Raw genomic sequence first — 22,542 nt, forward strand, 5'->3', positions numbered from 1 at the left:
TACGAGATTGCGATGAAGATGTATATTGATAATCATGAATTAGAGAATACTGATTATCTTACAGTAAAACTATTAAAGAGAAACTTTAGAGAAAATTCTCACAGCTTTTCTAAACTTCAGATTTCATGACAACTTTTCCTAAGTGCTCGATAAAGTTATATGTTTCATATCTTAGAAACCAGAAAGTATGACTTATCCCTTCAATTACTTGTTTATTTTCGTACCATTAACTACAAGCAGGGTCCACATATCACATCATATTGAGTAATTTTATGTTTTTGTCTATTGCAAGAGTTGGTGTAAAGAACTTACCAAAATTTGGGTGAAGTCACTCATATTCTGTCTAAAATACATGGGAAACACTGTGTGACTAGCAGGATTAATTTTAATATTCACAATACTTTTGTTTAATGTTTTGTGTAAGTCATATATTATTAGGTAACCTGTAACAAACAAAGTCATTGACCCAAAAACAATTTGGTTTGTAAATAGTTTATTGAAAATGTATTTAAAAAGCTGATGGAGTTTGGATATTCATAACTAATTTTAGGACTATGTGACACACTTTAGCCTCTACACAAAATTACACTAAATTACCATGTGCAAGCTTGGAACTGTGAGATATTCTAGGGTTAAAAACCAAAATAAATGTGTTGACGTTCACTATCCTCAACATAGCTTACAGATATTCGTAATCATTCTGTTTACATACAAGAATGATTTTTATACTGACCAATAACATCAATGAACAGGTGCATAGGCAGTGACTGAAAAGCCATCTTTTCAAGCAATACTAAAAGCTGGTTGGCCACAACTTTTGACCACTTCAAAATTTTTAAGTCAAACATGAAACTCTTGACCAAAGATACTGGTCAGTAATCAATCCAAACAATTTCATCAGCTTAGTATTCTAAACACTTAACATATTTTTATTGGTTTAATATAATTATTTTACTGTTAATCACTTGAATTATTTGTCTTTGTTGTGTAAGTTATAACCAACTTCTTTTTCTTCAATTTGTTTTCAATAGTAGTTAATCTTGTTTCTTAACTGATTTAGCTTTGTTTGAAACCTCAGAAATGTAATGATTTGTCTTTTTTTTCTGTACTTAATTACTGATGATGAATTATGATGTAATCTGAAGCATCCAGTATTAAAAGTGTGCTTATTTTCACCATCATTTTTATATTATGCAAGTGATCAATTATAAGTGTGCAAATGCTATCTGCTTATGTAGAGGTATGTATATATATATATATAATATTACATGTGACATCCCCTTTCTCTGTCAAGATTCAATATCTAAACAATATATACATAAATCAGGATGATAAATTTTTTAATTTATTTTTTTGTGCACTAGTTTTGGTATGTTACTGCTGTTTTGTATGTCATTCTGGTTTGTATGTTTCAAATATTCTCGCAAAGCTAAACAAAGTAATAAATGCAAATTTCATGTAGGAGAGGATCAATGTCAGGAAATATTTGCAGTTTGAATCATTATTAGATAATGTGCACATTTAAACTTTCCTCATTCTGGAATACATTGAGAGATATTGAAGTATTCAATTACAAACACCAAAGAGAAAGAAATATTAAGAAATTATTTCCTTTGAAAATCACTTTTTCTAAGCTTACTTTTCTTGCTTAATGTGGACTCATTTGCAGTTGATTTATGTTTAACATCATGAAGCATCAATGAATGGTTTATTTGTCACAGACTTTGGTTTTGATCAGTCTCTGGAACCTGAAAAAATGGGTAGTCCTGCTAGTGACTCTGGAAGCTACACCACAGGTAATTTTTGAAAATTAAAAATATTGTTAATGTAAAAATTTCAAGTAGATTTAGGTATGTCATACACAAAGGAACTAAGTATTAAACTTTGTTTATTTCACATGCATTGGCAATGTAGATACCCAGAATTTTAGCACTTTATATATATGTGGCCATCAACAATTTATTTGGATTCTTTAAGTAACTGTGTATAAACTTTATCTAACTAAACCTAAGCATACTAAGGACCCTGCCATAAAAATATGCATTATCATTTCTTAATAGAACTTAATAATTTTCAGCCACATATATGTGTGTGTGTGTGGGTTACAGACAATGATCAAAACTGGGCAGTATCATCAGTGATCAGACAATGTTGTCATTTCCCTCTGTTCCTCAGCATTGATGATATTGTCTGGCTAATAACAACAATACCCAATCTCTCTGACCAATCTTGTGCTAAAGTATCAAGCCCAAAAATGATGATATTACCCCAAAAAGAATAAATAATGTAATCGGTGCTCGGCCCATGATCGAAGTATTGTATTTTAATGGCCTTAAAACAACATTGCCCAATACTTGTGGCCAATGTTGTTAATGATCATACATTTTCTTTAATGCCCATGAATAGAAGGAAATGACATCATCATCTGGTCATTGATGATACCGGCTGTACCTTGGTCATTGCCTGTTATGTATGCATATATGGAGAGAGCTAACCTGTAAGTTAAGGCTTTGAGCTGAATTTACTTTCTAACAACAAAGAGAATACTGAAGTAGTAAATCTGCTAACAGCTGAATTAAAACGTTTATGAATATATTGATATCACTATCAAGCTTAATAAGTGACCAAGAAAGTGTTGGTATATTAGTGACATTCATTTCAAAATAAAATAAACATTGATAAAAACTCATATCGTGAATACTTTGTGCAAAATACCTCATTTTTTTTCTATACATTTGAAACTGTCTGACTTGTTTAGGAATTCTATACAGTAACAAAAGAATGGGAAAGTAATATTTCCTTTTGTATTCTCTCAATACTATGTGCATCCAGTTGTGATTTATGGTACAGTTTTAATGTAAATGTCTTAGAGGAATAGATGAAGACCTAAAAACAATTTATGAAGTACAATCTTTGACCGTAAAAGAAAGGATGAAAGAAAAATAGAACTATCTAAATATATTTCCCATGATGTTTTAAATGAACAAGGTCTTGTAATGCAATATCCAAAAGCTTTAAACATATGTATAATACCTCTTGAACTCATCAAGAGAAATCTCAATTCCCTCCCTGAAACTTCTTTACATTTCACAGCTTTGTGCCCATGAAGTTTAAACTGTCAAAACAACTTTTACCTAAAGTACTGTCTTATACCTATGTTTCACAGATGAATATGGAATGCCAATTAAGAAGAGGTTGAAACCACTGAGGCCTATTCAAAAAACTCCAGTCGTAAATTGGGCTGATTTAATTCCTCCACCCCCAGAACAACCCCCTAGTGAAAGGGGGTCACCCTCTGGTACACCTTCTCTTCATAAAGGTTTTTCTTCTAATAACAGGGTGATTAAGCCACAGGTAAGTGTTGTGCACATTACTATGACAAAATTTCTGGAAAATTATTAAATCTTATTTAAATACAATATTTTTGAATTACACACTTATCATTCAATCTTTTAAAATGTAATTTAAAAACAAAACAATGGCTAAATTAGGTCTAGAGTTTATCCAGTTTTGTTAGACTTTTTGAAATGAAATAGGTATAAAATTGACCACATGTTTTTGGTGAAATGTTCAGACTTTATATAAAAATACGTCGAATATAGATCAGTTAGGTTTAAGACATTTTCAAAAATCACCTGGAATTATATTGCTAGAAAGTGTATTTATGTTTTTTTTTCTGAAAAATGAAGATTCCATATTTTTTACAGTTGTATGGCAATGTCTTTAATATGGTTATAGTTACTTCCAGATGTTAATTTTGGTTGTAAATTCATCTACAATGGTAAACTTGCTGTAACTATTGAAAAATTATTCAATATTGTTTTGCTTTGTTTTTCAGTTTTTAGACACATTTAACTCAAAACACAAGATCTAACATGCGATATGCTAAGTAATCTCAGTTAGATGAGTTTTCAATTAAGAATGAAATATTACAGGGTCAAATACAACCTGTAATACGAAATCCGTATGTTGGGAGAGGATTTTCGTCTCCTATGAGTAGCCGACACAGTAGTGGCTCACCTAGGGGAACTCTTTCTCAAAACTCCAACGAGAATTTGGATCGGGGTCCAACTCCACCAGTGAGACCAGGAGTCAGAATCCCAGGGATTTCCCTTCCATTCCAGTCTACAGGTTATTATTCTCCAAACCATCCTCTCAACTTTTATAACTTGGCAATGGATAGAGCTGTACAGTCATCACTGCCTTCCCTAGCTAGTGAACCTCACAACCATCCCCATTCCACAATCAGAGTAACGGATCACCCACACTCTGATGATCAAGTAACACTAATAGGTTTGTACCACATTTTGCCCCCATACAGAATCTTCGGTTTTTTCTATTACATTTGAGATTTCTAATTATAATTGTTTAAACTTTTCTGTTGATTCAAGTATAACTAGAATTTTCAAAAGATAACATAAAAACTTTCTTGTAGAAATATTAGTTTAAAATGCTTTTGGTATCATATAATTATTCCCTATTATTTATGAAACACATTTTCATGGGTAATATAAAAAACTAAACTTACGTAATACGTTTTAATAAGCTGGATCATAACCATAATATTAAGTAATAAGTCAGTAAAAATATACTGCTGTAAAAACGATCTGCTGATCTTTATTGAGAAACAAATACTGTGGAATAATTTTAATTTCTGATAAACTTTATCAATAAGATATTTCACGTGAATGAAAATACTACAGAAAAAGCTTTACATCAAGATATTACAGAAAAATATATCTTGGAATTAGTATTCTCTATTAGACAGAAAATTACCACAGAAACTTTTATCCATCATTTTCCATATTCTCCTTTTGTGAGAAAGCCTTTGACATCCTTTAATTATACTGAAAATTTTGTATTTTTCATAGGATTCAAGAAGTTTCATCATCTAATAATTATATCATCAGTTATGTATTTTTTAATCATCTAATGATCATTTCTTGTATTCTACAGAAAACCCTTATCATCCACTGAACAAACAACTTGAAGTAAGAAATAATGAATACGATATTAAACTAGAAAACACACCAGAGTCCAGTGATGCTGATTATGCTGCAGTCCATGGTATAATGATTCATATAAAACAATTAATTTAAACCTTCAAATTATCAAATACTCTATATAATTTAGCTATAAGTTACCAAATATTGTTCAGATTAGTAAGTATTTGATATTTATTTTAAAAAAATGTAAAGACAGTTTGTTTTGCAGCAGAACACCTTTCTTTAGTAATCAAAATGTAATTAGAATACATGCTGATGGTTTATCATAGTACCATTATCATAGTACCATTATCATAGTACCATTAAATGTAGTTTTTTATGATGTTTATATCAACTGCACATCAAGTATGTAAGCCTATCAAGTAATCTTTTTCTTGATTTTTTAAACTGATAGTTTTATAGTGTACATATGGTTTATCATAGTACCATTAAATGTAGTTTTTTATGATGTTTATATCAACTGCACATCAAGTATGTAAGCCTATCAAGTAATCTTTTTCTTGATTTTTTAAACTGATAGTTTTATAGTGTACATAAGTTTTGGATAAACAGGTTAATAGTTTTATAGTGCACATCAATCTTGGATAAACAGGTTAATAGTTTTTACAGTGTACATCAATCTTGGATAAACAGGTTAATAGTTTTTTAGTGTACATCAATCTTGGATAAACAGGTTAATAGTTTTTACAGTGTACATCAATCTTGGGTAAACAGGTTAATAGTTTTTACTATGTACATCAATCTTGGATACAACAGGTTAATAGTTTTACAGTGTACATCAATCTTGGATAAACAGGTTAATAGTTTTTACAGTGTACATCAATCTTAGATAAACAGGTTAATAGTTTTTACAGTGTACATTAATCTTGGATAAACAGGTTAATAGTTTTTACAGTGTACATCAATCTCAGATAAACAGGTTAATAGTTTTTACAGTGTACATCAATCTTAGATAAACAGGTTAATAGTTTTTACAGTGTACATCAATCTCAGATAAACAGGTTAATAGTTTTTACAGTGTACATCAATCTTGGATAAACAGGTTAATAGTTTTATAGTGTACATCAATCTCAGATAAACAGGTTAATAGTTTTTACAGTGTACATCAATCTTGGATAAACAGGTTAATAGTTTTATAGTGTACATCAATCTTGGATAAACAGGTTAATAGTTTTATAGTGTACATCAATCTTGGATAAACAGGTAATTGTGTTTACAGTGTACATCAATCAAGCAGGTTAAAATCTCTGTTGAATATGGAATTGTTCTTTATTTCTTCAACTGTTTTATAACAAGTTGTGAACTTTTCCATAATTAAGGTATGTTTCCACAAAACTAACATTTATTCTTCCTAGGCGATTGTCCATCATGTATTAGTACAACTGACCATAGCAATAGCTCCTGTACAAGTGCCCGATCTAGTGCAGCTAGTTCTTCTGATGGATCTTTCTATACAGAGACAGACTTTGCTAGCGCTATAGCAAGAGCAGCCCAGAATGCAGGGTATAGAGTAGAAGGGTCTTTGGTCACAGACCCCAACCCTTGTACGTAAACATTCTGTTAGATAAGTTTCATCTTTATATAGAGATGAGTTGTTCCAATTAATTCTTTCATATTTTAGCCACTAATTCATTGATGAAGGCTCATTTTAAAGATTACAAGTATGAAATAATCTTGTGCATTATGTTTCCTTCCAAGTACTTAAATTTTATTTCATTAGTCAGAAAAAGAAAAGTCAAATGTTTGAAAACTTACATACATTAAGGTTTCTGTTTGCAAAAGGACAGCTGTTTAACTGTTTGATCTAAAAACTCTGAGTACAAGTTACAAGACCAACTTAACAACAAATAACCTTCCCTCACAAATCTTTCACTGACAGTGACTGCATCTATCACATCTGGCATTTGTTTGACACTTTTATATATAACTTGAAATATAGCATCGTAGAAACAAAATTGTAAAACAGACATCTTAAAAAACAGAATTAGTTTGTCCCAAACTGACAACTTTTTTCACTAAGCCTTTTCTTTCTGTGCCTTTATCCACAGTGACATTTAAGAATCTATTTTTTTTCCCTCCAATATAACAACTACAAAAGTGTACTATTTGGTGTAACCAAAACTTATTGATACACATTCATGCTTCTTCAAACCCAACTTTTTTGAGTATCATAAAACAAGCAGCACCATTTTGCTGGTTAAATTTATAATTCTGGAATATTTTTTTGCAGCTTCCCAAAAGAAACATATCCCAAGACACCGGCCTTACAGGCCTTCAAGTCCTTACAGCACTGACAGCAATTTAAGTACTGCGATTCAGCCTAGGCCTCCTCATCCCAAGTTAAAGAAAAAACTACAAGGGATTCGAGCAGGATCAGGTATTTCAAAGTTGTAAATATTCATGAAACAAAAGTTTATATGATAAATATTCATCAGAAGGTATTGATAAATTAATATATTTAGAGTGAAGTATAAAATTTTATCTGGAAATCCAATTTTTTACTGTAAAATATGTAGAATGTTTTACCTAAATTAATTTTGTTGGGTTCCATAAACCATGCCTCACATTTCATAATTAGCTAAAAATTCATTCTTTTTTTTATTCACATGATTTTAAAGCTCCTGTGTTTCAAAGTAAAACAGTTAATGTTGTAAAATGCCATATATTACAACTAAGTAAGAATTATTGAATGACAACTAAAGGCAAGACTCTCACAACACTAGGAAAGGTTTGTTTTTCAGCAAATCATCATTATTAACTTTTAACCAAATAGATTGGAGCTAAAAATCGACCCAGTAAATAATATAGCAAGTTTTGGATAGCATTTTAAATAAATTTATGCAAAATCATAAAACCAAAAACGTATAATGATTAAAATGCATTGATTCATCATTTTGGTACCCTCATTGTTAGCAACATTTTTGGCTGTAATCCCAATAATATCTCACAAGGTTTTGCAAGCTCAGGAAATTTTGGTTAGGCCTAATCCATGCACTAAGCTAATAATGCAAAATAATCATATATGTAAATATGAATTAGAATTAAATAAATAAAAATCCTTGAAAGTTTGACACTAGTTTGTATAAAACTTTGTATAAGCCTCCATAGCAACCAACAGAAATTCATTAAACAGCTGCAACAGTGTAACTTTTTAGTAGTTCATGCATGGTGTAAGTTAGAAACATTCTAAAAAAAACAAAACAGGTTGTTGATATCGTTCCTATTTTATAAAATCTATGAACATAAAATGTTATATTATGAAAATTTCTTAAATATTTAAATATGAATATTAAAGCATATTTCAATTTCTCTTATCTTAGTTTTTTTTCTGTTGACTTTCTGGTAAGCTGTTGGCTGTACTCACAGTTACCTCGCTCACTTTCAACAACACTCATTCACCAAATTCACACAGCTGTTTCTAAGTCTATAGTTTTATTAATAAGATTATTAGTTTGAAAAAAAATTCAAAAATCATATCTCCAATTTGTGATTTAATGTGATGTGAAACATGTCTATTATAGTCTAAATTAAGTCAAAATTCTTATTTGAATGTATAACTTGTGGCAGAGAATGACATAACAAAGTTTTACTACATAATTCTCTTGTTATGCATGAAATGTACCATCATGGAAGAAACCTTTTATCTAAGTTGAACTTCAATTTTCAATGGACAAAATTGATGAGTTGTTTCAGTTTGTTATTATTGTAACACCATTTATTATTGTCCATACAAGTTATTAAACATTCTCATGTAGCATGTTTACTGAAAGCTAATTTCTGAGGGTAAGATATAAGCCCCATAAAACCAGTAATGAAACTTTGTATATATATTATCCTTGATCAAAATTCGTAAATAACTCTCCAGGTGTCACTTTTTAGCCTGCTTTCCATCTTCCATGATTCTACCAATTTTTTAAAAGAAACTTCAAAGTGAATGACTGAAGAATTGAATGTTACATTCAATGCAATATCTGACTGGCTTAACACAGTAGCATAACAATGAAAATAAACTTAATGAGTATCTCACCGAGTTGTAAAATATTACTTAGTCAACACTGATTTCAAAGGCTGAAAATGTATCTTAATACAAGTCCTCTTCACAATAATTTTAATTGTCCTTCACTGTAATAAAAAGCTTTTATCAAAATAAATCTTTGTTCTCTTCAGGACCCCAGAGCTCCGTTAATACTCCCTCAAGTGCATCAGACCAAACAGGATCTTATGAAGCTCCTTTGCTTCCCAGTGGATGGCCACCTACTAGTGGTCACGAGTCTGTGCAAGTTGAAAATTGTATGTTGTGATGTATTTTGGTGTAATATAAAAAAAATATTTAAGCATTTTTTATCTTTAAAAAAATAAACACTAGTTACAGGGAGATTTTAAACACCATCTAAATGCATTACACTACCTCAGTTTTAAAATTTCAGATATCATATTATGTACAAAAGTGTTTAACTTGCATGTGAAAATTAAGGGACTGAAGGAACTGACCCATGTATTTTATGTTTTTATATATTGTGTTATTTCGTTAGGACTTCTTCTATACCTTTTCTAAAGTCTCATTACTCGTAGAGGTCACCTTTACATTTTCTTCTACTGAAATGTTGTTATCATGAAGTATTTCATTATCATTACAGTACATACAACTTTAAATAGTGATATTGGTTTACTTTATTCTTGTGATATTCAGTAACAGATACTCTACCAAGCTATAATAAGCCCAAATTTCCATCATGCTCGAGCCAAGGTTCCAACTCCTCAGGTCGCCGACGACGAGAGCAAGGGCTTACACTGAATGAAGTACAGCTCCACATGGCACCGCTTCTGCCAAAGTCTGGCTCATCTGAACATGATGCTGACAACAGTAGACAAGTAACAAGTTTAGAAAATAGAAGAGTGAGTATTTATTATAATCTTAATTTCAGTTTCAAGATTTTGTAAAAAACATGTTTAAATTATAGAACCTAACCTAACCATTAAATTGCTGGTAAGAAGTTATTATTTTCCTTTTCTGAAAATATATTTCAATAGGTATTTACTTCCTGTCACATGTATAGCTATTCTTGTTCATTCCTGTCCTCTATATGCACAAACGTTTTTGCATGTTACAAACCTTGAACTCCTACATATCCCTGATCAATGTGGTTCAACTGCGACAACCCTCCACCAATAGGAGTGTGACACACCCTCCTGATGCATGTGACTATTTGATTCTAACAAACTATCACTTCGAGATTAGGCAGAAAAGGAAGCATCAGTTTTCAGTGGGGAAAATGGGTGGGAAGTGGAAGATGAGATAAGTACTTATTGGAAATATATTTTCAGCATAAAATAATAACTTCCAATATGGAACATTACCTCTGATCACATGTATAGGTACGATTCAACATTAAACAGGCAGAGGGACCAGTGCAAGGGATAGAAAGAAGTATACTTCGAACTCATCCAAAGAACATCTCTGAAGTATGATCCCTATTTGGAAAGGAGGTGTCCCATACACAGGCTGAAAGTGGGAGGAGCACAACCAAAAAAAGGGAGAGAAAACCAGGTGGGTCAGAATCTGAACCACAGTATACCAGAATCTCAATTCCCCAGAAGAAAGGCTTTAGAAGAACCATTTACAGTTAGGAATGTAGGGAAAGCTAAAATGGATGTGCTCTAAGGTGTAGAGTGGCTAGGGCACAACAGATCATATGCAGATGGTAAACTCCAGTCCAAAACCAAGCAGTGTTTGGAATAGAACCTCTGACTTATGGTAAGAGGAGGGTCCACGCTGTCTTCACCTCAAGAATGGAAATATACACTGTGCAATCTGATTTACAAAATTGGCATGTGTGCAAATCCACAACCAACCATATATCGAGTAACCTGACATCCGATTGACAGTAGGAAGAAATGTACCAATGTGGCAGGTCACATCAAGTGCAAACCCTATTAGACTGGCACTCCCCTGCACAACATCAGCCTTAGGAAGAGAAAACACTCTGAGGTGGAACATGATAGGGAGAACCATCACCCCAGTCAATATTATCCTCCAGACAGGACTGCACAGAAGCTAGAATGCAACACCATCCTCTGGGTCTCACTGCAAGAAGTGGATCACCTCTAGAAATATATAGCAACCGCACCATCTGGTTAGAAACACAGATGCTGAGTGCACCATCAACCTGTGGGTGGCACTGTACAGAGGTGGAGATCATGAGGCAAATTGAGTGAGGAAGAGGAAACACATTTATGAGGATTTATATTGATTGGTCCAAGCCTAATCCAAAACCACTGACTGGGTGCCGACAACCATATGATGGTAGGATGAGGGATTCCAATCAAATGGGCGAACTGCAATGTGACAGATCTACTCCAAAGCAACATCATCCTCCGGAAAGGAACTCACAAAAATAGGAGCACCATTGCATCCTCCGGGTCCCACTAGATGGAAATGGATTGCAACCTCACCCTCCGGATAGAACCACACAGAAGCTGGGCACAACATCAACCTCCAGGATCCACTGCACAGAGGTGGAGCACCTGAATGGAGGATTGAACATCATCTACACCAGCAGAACACCACCACCCTACTCTCAACTGAAAGGAAGTAATCACATTCAGGAGGACTCCTCCATGGTCCACCATCCCAGGGGCTTGGAACTAGAAAGTGGCAAGGACTCCCATACTCCACTAGTAGAACAAGGGGGTATAAAATGCAGTGGAAAGTCTGGAGGAACACTGACACTAGAAACAGTGCAATGGGTGACCATGAAAAATCCTGGAAGAATATGTCAATTGAATTAATTGCCAAACTTAATTGGTAAGGGTAGAAGGAGCAAGGTGATCTGCTATCAAAATCATAACCCTGGCATATGACAGGCCACAAGATGGATATCATTGGAATGAGCCGAAAAAGAAGATCCAAAGCCCGAAAAGAATGAGAACTTCCCTGATGAGAAAGATATGAAACCACTGAGGAGAAGTCAGAATGTATCCTGACCATTTTGTCGGGCAAGAGAAAAAGACCTGGAATCATCATGAGATGTAATGTAATGTAATTGATATGCAGGGTAGATTCATAGTCAGTCCAAATACCCTGAAATGCCTACCCCAGAAGAAGGGCACCCCATTCATGAAAAGATGGATTTCCACATGAGGAGGTGGCATCAAGACAATGATATTCATGTTGTTCCTGTCTTGCCACCACTTGAGATATGCAAATTGTTTGAGCAAAGAGAATGCGTGATCTGAAGGATCAGTATGCATGAGCCATTGACCACAAAATGACCACTGAAGGGATCTCATATGGGCCTGTTGAGGGATTCTAGGGAAGCCCAAATCCCAAAACAGAAAGAACCATCCATGCTGTGGGAGAAGGTGACATAAGCAAATGCCTGACAACCCCTACCCTAACATGAAGTCTGAGGGGAGAAGGTTGAGCTCGACTCAAAGTGCATTGAAAAACACCCCAAGATGGACCACGTATGGAGTTGGTGAGAGAATGGACTTTTCCAACCTTATATGAAGTCTGCCCTTCTGGCATCAGAAAGGAAAATCTGTGGATGTAGTGTGGCAATATGACAGGTTGGTGCCAAAAGAAGTCAATCTTCTAAATAGCGATGTGTGCACAGCCCCAGAAAATTAAGACGATGCTCAAAGGCTGTACTACTCAGCAGAAAACATATGGTGCTGAAGCAAGTCCAAACGGGAGAGCTTGGAACTGCTACATCTGGTTCTCGTGCAAAAAATGTAGAAATTGACAAAAAGACTCTGCTATGGGGATGTGAAGGGAGGTGTCTGTAACATCAAACTTGGTCATCCAAAGATCAGGTGTAAAGTGCCATTGAAGTTGAAGAAAAGATTCCATGGTGAAACGAGGAGGCTGTAGGAAGAGATTGAGTCGAGACAGATTGATGACAAGACACCAATCTCTAGTGTTCTTGGTTACCAGAAGAAGACGAGAATAGAATCCTGGATGAACGAGATTGACCTTCTGAATCGCTAGACACCAACGCCACTAGCGCCATCCCGAGAATATGGACAGAACCAATTCTGTAAACCAATATGATGAGGTGTCAAAGGTGGGGCTCTGAGACACAAATGATCGATCCTCCAGAATTACCCATTGTAGTAGAAGAGAGGCGATCAGCCAATTATGATAAAGAAAACTGCAAACGTACCATATAAAATCGGGCTATGAAAGTTTCAGGGACTCTAGCAAACCAGTGAGGCCGAAAAAGGGGCAACTCCCAGAAATCACAAAGAGGAGTATCACAATATAGCAGTAAGAGTGAAATGAATCCGTGAAAATGGAGATCTGATAAGAGAGATAACAGGTTCTGACCTGGAACCTCACTGATACAAAAACAAATCCAATTGTTGAGTGTCCAAATATACTACAGCCAGACGATGATAAGCCAGGGCATGTTGTTTTGATAAATGAGGGGAGCAAGGCATAGCACTACTTTCTCTTAATTGTATTGTAAACATCCCAGTATATACGGCAATATCAGGGGAAGGAGGAAGAACTAAGTAATCCCCCCGAGATCTATCTGACAACAAGGCAAGGTAGATTCAAAAGCAATGGGGTGAATCCCCGAAGCTTCACAAACTCGCGTAACTAACTGCAGAAAAGAGGCAGAAGATGGCCGATCAGGTGAGCTCACAGTAGAGGCAGCTCTAGTGAAAGAAGGAGCAGAAAATAGTGTCTAAATTCTCCTCAGTATATTCAGGTTCATAATGAAAAGCCTACTCTGAACCTCCGGGGAAAACCCCAGGCCGCATGAAGGATTCCAACTCATTCCGAATCAGGTCACGGACAGCCTCCACCGAGTATAAGCCCCCGACCGCCGAGTACCACAAGACAAGAATGGAAGAATGGATGAGGTCTGGTTAACCCCCGTGCCAAAAACCGTTACACAGGAATTCATACCCACATTTTTTAAACCGCAAATAAAAACAACGAAATATCGGCAATGGAAAAAAACACACATGCACTAGACTACTGTCAAGATGCTTCAAAAAAATGTTAACCACAAAACATAACTCCTAGCGCTAGTGCTTTGTCGAGAAAAGGTGATTATATTGTTGACATACAGTGCTTATATACAGTACCTGCATAGAGGGCGTGTGAGGTATGGTGTAAAGTTTTGCAGATTAGATATTGCCGAGGGCAGTCATGTGGGGTACAATGACTGGAGCAAGCGAACACGATGTTTAGCTAGCAAAGATGAAGATCAAGAAATAGCTATAAATGTCAGTGGAGGTATGTATGTTTAGGAAAGAGCATTGTTGCCAGAAGATGAAAAGGTGGGAAATGGAACCACAGAAGAAAGCCATACGGGCCATGTAACAATGAAGAGAATGTACAGGACATACCCGGATCCGACCAAGAATAAAAGTGGGATGTGGATGGAAGTGAAATTGGTGAGAAGGAAGAATGTTCCTCATGAGCTGCCGAGGTTTTGGGGAGGAAAGACCAATCCAGGTAAAAGAGAACATATGTGGAATGGTACAGTGTATGTAAAACGTCTATGGCAAATATATCAAACTGACGATGCCCACAGGCTAAAAGGAGTAGGAATAAGTCTTAAGGGATAAGTGAAACAAGGAACATAAGGACAAAGGTTCAAAATGAGGTTGAGTAAAGAAGTGAAGAATAGTATTAATATTCCAATCCAGAAGGACTACCCAACAAGGAGGCCTACAAATCCAGAAGGAATGCAACAAAAGAGAGAGGGAAACACCAAACGATACCGGGAAAAACAGAAGGTATGGGATAAGGCTGCTCAATAACCAGCTATGGAAGAGACAGAATGCCCATGATCGAACAGCCATGTGAGAAAATCTGTAAGAAGAAAAACAGTGGGCCAAAAAGGGAAAAGCCCTGAATCAATGATCAATGGTGAAAGACATTCCATTTACGTGGATAAACCTCAATAGAGGAAGGGTGAATGGACAGTGCTAAAAAGAAAGTGACACACCTAGATAGTTCAGATCTCCTTGCCAGGGACCTGATAATCGCCAGGCATGTGGATGGATGGTAGGAAGGGTGGGATGAAGGACTGGTGACTGAGGTTAACATAGTAGGGATGGCATAAGAGGAAGAGATAATGGAGGGGTAGTTTGGAACTGAAGGAGACAAGAAGATAAAATCTGGACCAATGAGAAACAGAAATATGGAAATAAGCATTCGAGACGTCTACCTTGGTCATCCACGGTCCTGGAGAAAGACTTCATTGTAACACAGGGAAAATCCAAAAAGTGATTGAAGCAGGACAGATCGATCACAGGACACCAGTCCCCAGTTTTCTTGGAGACCACAAAAAGCCTGGAGTAAAAAACCTAAGGAAGGTTGGCTGATAGGCTCAATACCTCTCTGTGAGAGAAGAGTCAACACTGCCTTCAATAGATGCTGACTGGTATTAGAATCCTGAGGTAATGAGAAGGATATAGGTACAGGAGAAAATGGTAGTGGGGAAAGGAAATGGATGAAAAGCCTTTCTGACAAAACCTGGATCACCCAAGGATTGGTAGTGAATTCCCACTATAGGGAGGGGGGGAGTCATCAGCCAAATGTGCCCCCACTGGATAGTCACCAATACTATTGGCTATGATGAAACCTATGTCGAGAAACATGACAAATAGTTGAACCCCTAGAGGTAGGAACAAGTAAATCATAGGAGGGTGCAGGATGGGAAACAGGAAGAGGAGAAAGTATGAGCTCAGTATGAGATAAACAAGCAATCAAAGATGAAAAGGTCGAATATTGTCTTATAAATTCCACACGTGATTCCAAAGACTCAGGAATATCTCCAAAAACACACCAATGGAGAAAAGGAACCATTCATAAGTCCCTAAGATAAGTGGACAGTAGATGAACCTGTGACAAAACAGCATCCCTTCCAATAAGACCCCAACAGCAAAGAAACCACATATGATCAGCCTGATAATAAGCCAAGGAATAATGATCCGAGACCCGTGGAGGGTGAGGCATGCTAGCACCCACTCTCAACTGAGAAATGAAATGTTCAGCATGAACCCTGATGCCAGGAGAAGGAGGGAAAACAAAATACTCTGATGAAGGGGTGTCATTTAATAAGAAAGGAACAGGATAATAAGAAATCAGGGAAATGGATAAAATGGAACACACCTGAGAAATCATATCTAAAAAGGCTGAGTTTGGCCTACCAGATTCTGTTGGAGAGTCTTGGAAAGATACGGCATAGTTCGGTGGAAGAAAAAGGCTGTCAAAATCCTCCTTGTCATGAACAGGTTTGGCAGATTTACAAGGAAGTCCAGCAATATCAGGAGAAGAACATCGGCTCACATGATGGTCAATCTCCCAACGAATTATATCCAAAAATTCCTTAGTTGAGGTCCCCTTATTTGAAGCTTGTGTAAGTGTATTGGAAGTAGGTGGAACAAACAAAGATAAGTTATCACATCAAAAACTACAGAAAACAACCGTAGGCAAAATAGTTAAATGAAATCACTATTTCACAGAAAATTTAAAGAAACAACCTGAAGAGAGCTCTATTGAAAAATGTCTGCACTAGATCACTGCCTAACAAAAACTGATAGTTCTGAAGAATCGAAGAAAGGGAGTCACATGTATCAGGAGGGTGTATCGCACTGATATTGGTGAAGGGTTGCAGCATGATGATTTACTTGCGAGATGCAGTTGAACCACACTGATTGTGGGAGTTCAAGATTTGTGGCATGCAAAAGTATTTTGCATATAGAGGGCAGCACTGAATGAGAATAGCTATACACGTGAGAGGAGGTAAAGTAAAGAACTGTAACAGTTTTGGACAATAGAATACTAAGTATCTAATAAAAAATACTTTTACTGTACCATATCTTTAGCAAATATCACAGTAATTTCTTTCTGGTATATCTTACTTCTTTTTTATAAATAAACTTCAATACACATATTTAGAAAAAAAGTAAGATACTGTTTTATATCAAGTAGAATAAGAAAAGCAACAGTAAATAATTTTTTCTCTCTTACTCCACAATAGACAACATTCAATTTAGTTTTCAATGAATAAATAAAAGTGCATTAACAGTTCTCTTTGGGATGATTAAAGACAAATATGTACTCTAAAGTTAAAGAAAAAAGTCAATAATGTTAAGTACAAATGAAGCTTTTCCTTTTGTTTAATATTTCTCACTTTCAAAAGCCATCTGATAAAACTTAAAATAAGTGATATCAGTAATCAGATGTTAATTATTATACAATGGCACTTTTTATTCAATAGATATTCAGTTACATTATTTTTAGTTATACATATCTAGTTAAAGATTATACCTGACTATGTATTTGATATGTATTATTTTAAAGTTAAGAAGTAAAACACAAAACTTACACACAAAAAAGTTACTCAACTATTGTGGGTAACATTTTTGGAATGGAACCTTTCTGATGATATTAAATACGTAAAGTTGTTAGGTTTGTTAGGTCACTGTTTAATAATCATAGCATACTCCTACGTATTTAAATATCATAAATATAACCTATAATATGGAGTTATTATTATATGGTTATTAACATTTTTAAGCCACATACTCCCAATTTGATCTTTGAGCCAGGGCCATAGGAAGCAGTCTGGCCATGGCCTGACCACTCCAAAATTGCTTCCTACAGCGAGGCACTGCTGTACCTCTGGTGCATATAATTTATTAAAAGCTTAAGAGTAGTTCATATTAATAAAAAGGTAAACCAAAAGAGATAATTCAAGAGTGTGAAAAGAATACATAAACACTTAGTACTTACTAGTGGAATACATTGGTAACTCACTGCCTTCCAATTTTGAGGCATGAGTTTATTTTATTTTCTATGTTTTGGTTCAAAAAGTGAATTTTTTCCCAGGAGGAATAACTGTGAATAAAAGTATTCTTCAAAGCTAAACCTTTAGGCCCTGAGACAAACATGTATGTGAACATAATATCACAAGTATTCTACAATTTATACTAAACCTTTAGGCCCTGAGACAAACATCCGTGTGAACATAATATCAGAAGTATTCTACAATTTATACTAAACCTTCAGGCCCTGAGACAAACATCCATATAAACATAACATCACAAGTATTCTCCAATTTATACTAAACCTTTAGGCCCTGAGACAAACATCCATGTGAACATAATATCATAAGTATTCTCCAATTTATACTAAACCTTTAGGCCCTGGGACAAACATATATGTGAACTTAATATCACAAGTATTCTCCAAGTTATGCTAATAAAGTTTCAGGCCCTGAGACAAACATCCATGGGACATTATATTAGAAGTATTCTCCAAGTTATGATAAATCTTTAGGTCCTGAAACAAACATACATGTAAACATAACATCAGAAGTATTCTTCAAGTTATGCTAAACCTTGAGACAAAGACACATGTGAATAACCCAAAGAAGAACTTGACAAACTGTATCTTCATTTTCAAGTGCAAATGTGTGAAAAACTCATAATGATTATTTTTTGCTTTAGACACCAGTCATGTGAATATGAAAAACGATACATTTAACCAAACTGTAAAATAAGAAGATATAGGATGATGCCCAGGAATCTACACTATTTCAAGTGTCATCCTAAATTACTACAGTAATAAGAGCACACAAGCACTTGCTGGAAGACTGCCACACTGCATTATGGGTAACCTCTTCAAGAAGCAACTCTCTCTGCTTAAGCAGCTGTTACAGAACCACTCAATAACCAAGTAATGAGGTATGAATGCACCAAAGTGGCACACACACACTTGTTTGAAAATTAAAAAAAAAAGGGAAATTGGTAATAAATTGTTGAGAGATTTTATTTAAGTTACTCCGAAGTAAGAAACTGAAAAGAAAGGACTTGGTTTCCTTTTATAAACTGGGAGAAAACAATAAAAAGGTTTTAGATAATAATTCTAATGAAGATAAGTTATGATGTGCCAAATTAAGTGTTTTGCAATAACATGAATACAAGATGTAATATGAAATAGCGCTCAAGTCTAATGCTAATTTCCAAGACAAACGTAGAGATTTAATTGGAAAGGACAGACAAGCTTTTGACTTGTACAGAGGAATACTTGCATATCATTAAGAGATTATCGATACTAGATACTGCGAATTAAGGCATCAATTGATCACCATCTTGTTTTGATGTCGTGATTACACATATCGATTTTGGAATAAGAGAGAGTGCTTACTTCTTATTTATTCTTAAAAAGGAGATTAATTTTACGTTACCTGACGAAATTATATTCGTTATTTCAGGTAATGTTACTGAAATTGTGGATTCAGTCTTGTATAGTACGTTTTTTTTTTTGTTTAACTGATATTTGATGTCACCACTATTTTAGTTTTAATTGTAAAAGCTGTACAATATGCACATCTGAGGCCTTTAATGGTTTAGTAACTCTGTCTCTTATTAAGTGCCATTACACTAGATCTTTTTTTTGTCACTTTCAAGAATATCATTTTTCATGACTTCCTACTGAGAAAGAAGTTTGAGATATACGTACATATTCAAAGGAAGTAAATAAATTCTAGAGTTAGAGCTAAGATTGTTGAGTGATAATACATTTATTAACTATATTGTGATTAAATTTAATGTAGTTCATGTATATCTATAATTATCCTCAGTTTTAGCTCATACAGCTTGGTAATTAGTTATTACTATTTATGATTGTAACATATATGAAATATAAATTGAAGATTTTTGTTGGTATTCTGAACATTTTTCATTTAATATATTAATGAGTGTAAGGTGGTAAAATATCAAGAAGGATTAGCATATACTGGCCAACCAGAAAATAATGGCAAATATATCTCATTTTTTAATGAACTCATTTGTAAAACTGTAGGTATTAGCCCGATTATTATAATTATAAATAGATGCTTCAAGTTGTCCTGTTCTGATATTTAATTGTTTTAGCATGGCCACAGAATATAAATCTGGTAACTGAAGAATTGATATAATTGTAAATTTTGTTAAAATTGTTCTTTAAAGTATCTTCTGGGAAGTGCCAAAATATGTGTTAACACAAATATAGTCTGCTTAAACTTTGACAATGATGACGTGTGGATAGAAAGAAAAAATATATCTAAGATATCATAACGATGTGTTGTTGGGTTTCAGTTTTTTGTCATCATATGTTATTATTGTAACACCAGTTACTATTGTTCATACAAGTTTTTACAAATACCTCTGTATTCAGTAGATAAAATCAGTTTCCAAGGTTGCTACAGTTACAAACTTCTGTTGCTGTAGCCACTGGAATACAATTAACATTTTCATAAAACAAAAATTGTGTTGCAATACCTGCACTTGTTTGACTTATATACAAAACCAGCATTAAAAATACTATTTCTTAAAGTTGATTATACATTGTGATTTTTATGCTAAAATAGTCAGAATGTTGGCTGAAGTATCTACCTAAAAATCCTTTAGCAACAACAAAAAAATACTTTATTGGTCAATATTTTGCCTCTGCAGCTTCTTCACGAGAGGCTGTAAAGAACAATATTTTTTTTTTTTATTGAAGGATTGATGTTCAATGCTTTGTATTCCAAATGGGAACCAATAGGCCTAACAGTATCTTATGATGTTTCTTTCATTGGGTTCCAAGAGTACTGAGGAAGAAAAAGAAACTCCTGTCCAAAATAAAGTAATATAAAGTAATTATTACTATTAATATGTAATATGTTGAATGTGTAATTCAACACTAGATTCTAAATTAATAAAAAGTTTTAACACTCTGTATCTTCCATCAACAGTTTTTTAGGATGAAATTCTGCCACAGTAATATTCTTGATCTAAAGTTTTGAAGCAAAATCTAAGATGAAGTGTTTATTGCCAGTTATATTCTTGATGTAATACCTTGCAGTAAAATCTAACATGAAGTGTTTAATACCACAGTTATATTCTTGATGTAATACCTTGCAGTAAAATCTAAGATTAAGTGTTTATTGCCACAGTTATATCCTTGATGTAATACCTTGCAGTAAAATCTAACATGAAGTGTTTAATACCACAGTAATATTCTTGATGTAATACCTTGCAGTAAAGTCTAACATGAAGTGTTTAATGCCACAGTAATATTCTTGATTTAAAGTTTTGAAGCAAAATCTAACATGAAGTGTTTAATGCCACAGTAATATTCTTGATGTAATACCTTGCAGTAAAATCTAACATGAAGTGTTTAATGCCACAGTTATATTCCTGATCTAATACCTTGCAGTAAAATCTAAGATGAAGTGTTTAATTCCACAGTTATATTCCTGATCTAATACCATGTAATTCAATCTAAGATGAAGTGTTTAATGCCACAGTTATATTCCTGATCTAATACCTTGCAGTAAAATTTAAGATGAAGTGTTTAATTCCAGTTATATTCCTGATGTAATACCTTGCAGTAAAATCTAAGATGAAGTGTTTAATTCCACAGTTATATTCCTGATGTAATACCTTGCAGTAAAATCTAAGATGAAGTGTTTATTGCCACAGTTATATTCCTGATGTAATACCATGTAGTATAATCTAAGATGAAGTGTTTATTGCCACTGTTATATTCCTGATGTAATACCATGTAGTATAATCTAAGATGAAGTGTTTATTGCCACAGTAATATTCCTGATCTAATACCTTGCAGTAAAATCTAAGATGAAGTGTTTAATTCCACAGTTACATTTCTGATCTAATACCTTGCAGTAAAATCTAAGATGAAGTGTTTAATTCCACAGTTACATTTCTGATCTAATACCTTGCAGTAAAATCTAAGATGAAGTGTTTAATTCCACAGTTACATTTCTGATCTAATACCTTGCAGTAAAATCTAAGATGAAGTGTTTAATTCCACAGTTATATTCCTGATCTAATACCTTGCAGTAAAATCTAAGATGAAGTGTTTATTGCCACAGTTATATTCCTGATGTAATACCAATGTAGTATAATCTAAGATGAAGTGTTTATTGCCACAGTAATATTCCTGATCTATGCAAGTATTCTAGTGTGTTGACTCTTGAATTAAAGAAAGAGAAACTGACCCCTTTTCTTCCAAGTTTCCACTCTGTAGCAGGAAGTTTGTTGTACTACTGGACGTTGTGAGGTTTACCAGTGTATTGATATGTACATACGTAGAAAAGGAAGTCATTTTGTAAAATAAAGACTATGTTAAAATGTGTTGATTTGTGTAATGTGACAGTAATTTCTATATTTGTGTATGTGTCATGAAAGTCTTCCTGTTAAAATAGCGTTTATGTACGTACAGAAAAAACAAACAAAATCTTTAGTTGGCAAGCCAAATGAGGAGAATAACTCAGTCAAAAGAGGTAATTACCTTTTTATACAAACCACTAGTTAGGCTTCACTTAGAGTTGTTGCGTCAGCGAGGTCACGTGGCTAGTGTCACGCCACTTCTCTCGAACCTTCGTGAATTGTCGGGAGATTACTGGATATAGGGTAGTCTGGTATATATAAGATGGTCACAACGTGACAGGGGTTATGTGTGTAGGTAGTGAGTAATTGATCTGCAGTCACAGGGTATTGTTGAAGTTAACGTTCG

The 22,542-nt window shown here is 34.3% G+C and overlaps 2 protein-coding genes across 2 annotated transcripts in view; one reads left to right on the forward strand and one right to left on the reverse strand.

Moving 5' to 3' along the window:
- The first annotated feature begins 1,641 nt into the window (after positions 1–1,641).
- On the forward strand, positions 1,642–22,160 carry LOC111087589 (roundabout homolog 1-like). Its single transcript, XM_022394741.1, has 9 exons — positions 1,642–1,796; positions 3,167–3,354; positions 3,936–4,293; positions 4,957–5,067; positions 6,362–6,550; positions 7,237–7,383; positions 9,174–9,296; positions 9,697–9,902; positions 18,486–22,160. Exons 1-9 carry the CDS (start codon positions 1,700–1,702, stop codon positions 18,498–18,500), a joined length of 1,434 nt encoding a protein of 477 aa, XP_022250449.1. The 5' UTR covers positions 1,642–1,699; the 3' UTR covers positions 18,501–22,160.
- The window catches only part of LOC106466676 (peroxidasin homolog), a 74,974-nt gene continuing 62,091 nt past the window's right edge, over positions 9,660–22,542 (reverse strand). The window contains exon 9 of the mRNA XM_013926970.2: positions 9,660–9,861. The gene's annotated coding sequence lies outside the window, so the exon portion shown is untranslated. The remainder of the gene's footprint in view (positions 9,862–22,542) is intronic.

This window comes from Limulus polyphemus, unplaced genomic scaffold (genome assembly GCF_000517525.1).
Source record: "Limulus polyphemus unplaced genomic scaffold, Limulus_polyphemus-2.1.2 Scaffold2340, whole genome shotgun sequence".
Classification (NCBI taxonomy): domain Eukaryota; kingdom Metazoa; phylum Arthropoda; class Merostomata; order Xiphosura; family Limulidae; genus Limulus; species Limulus polyphemus.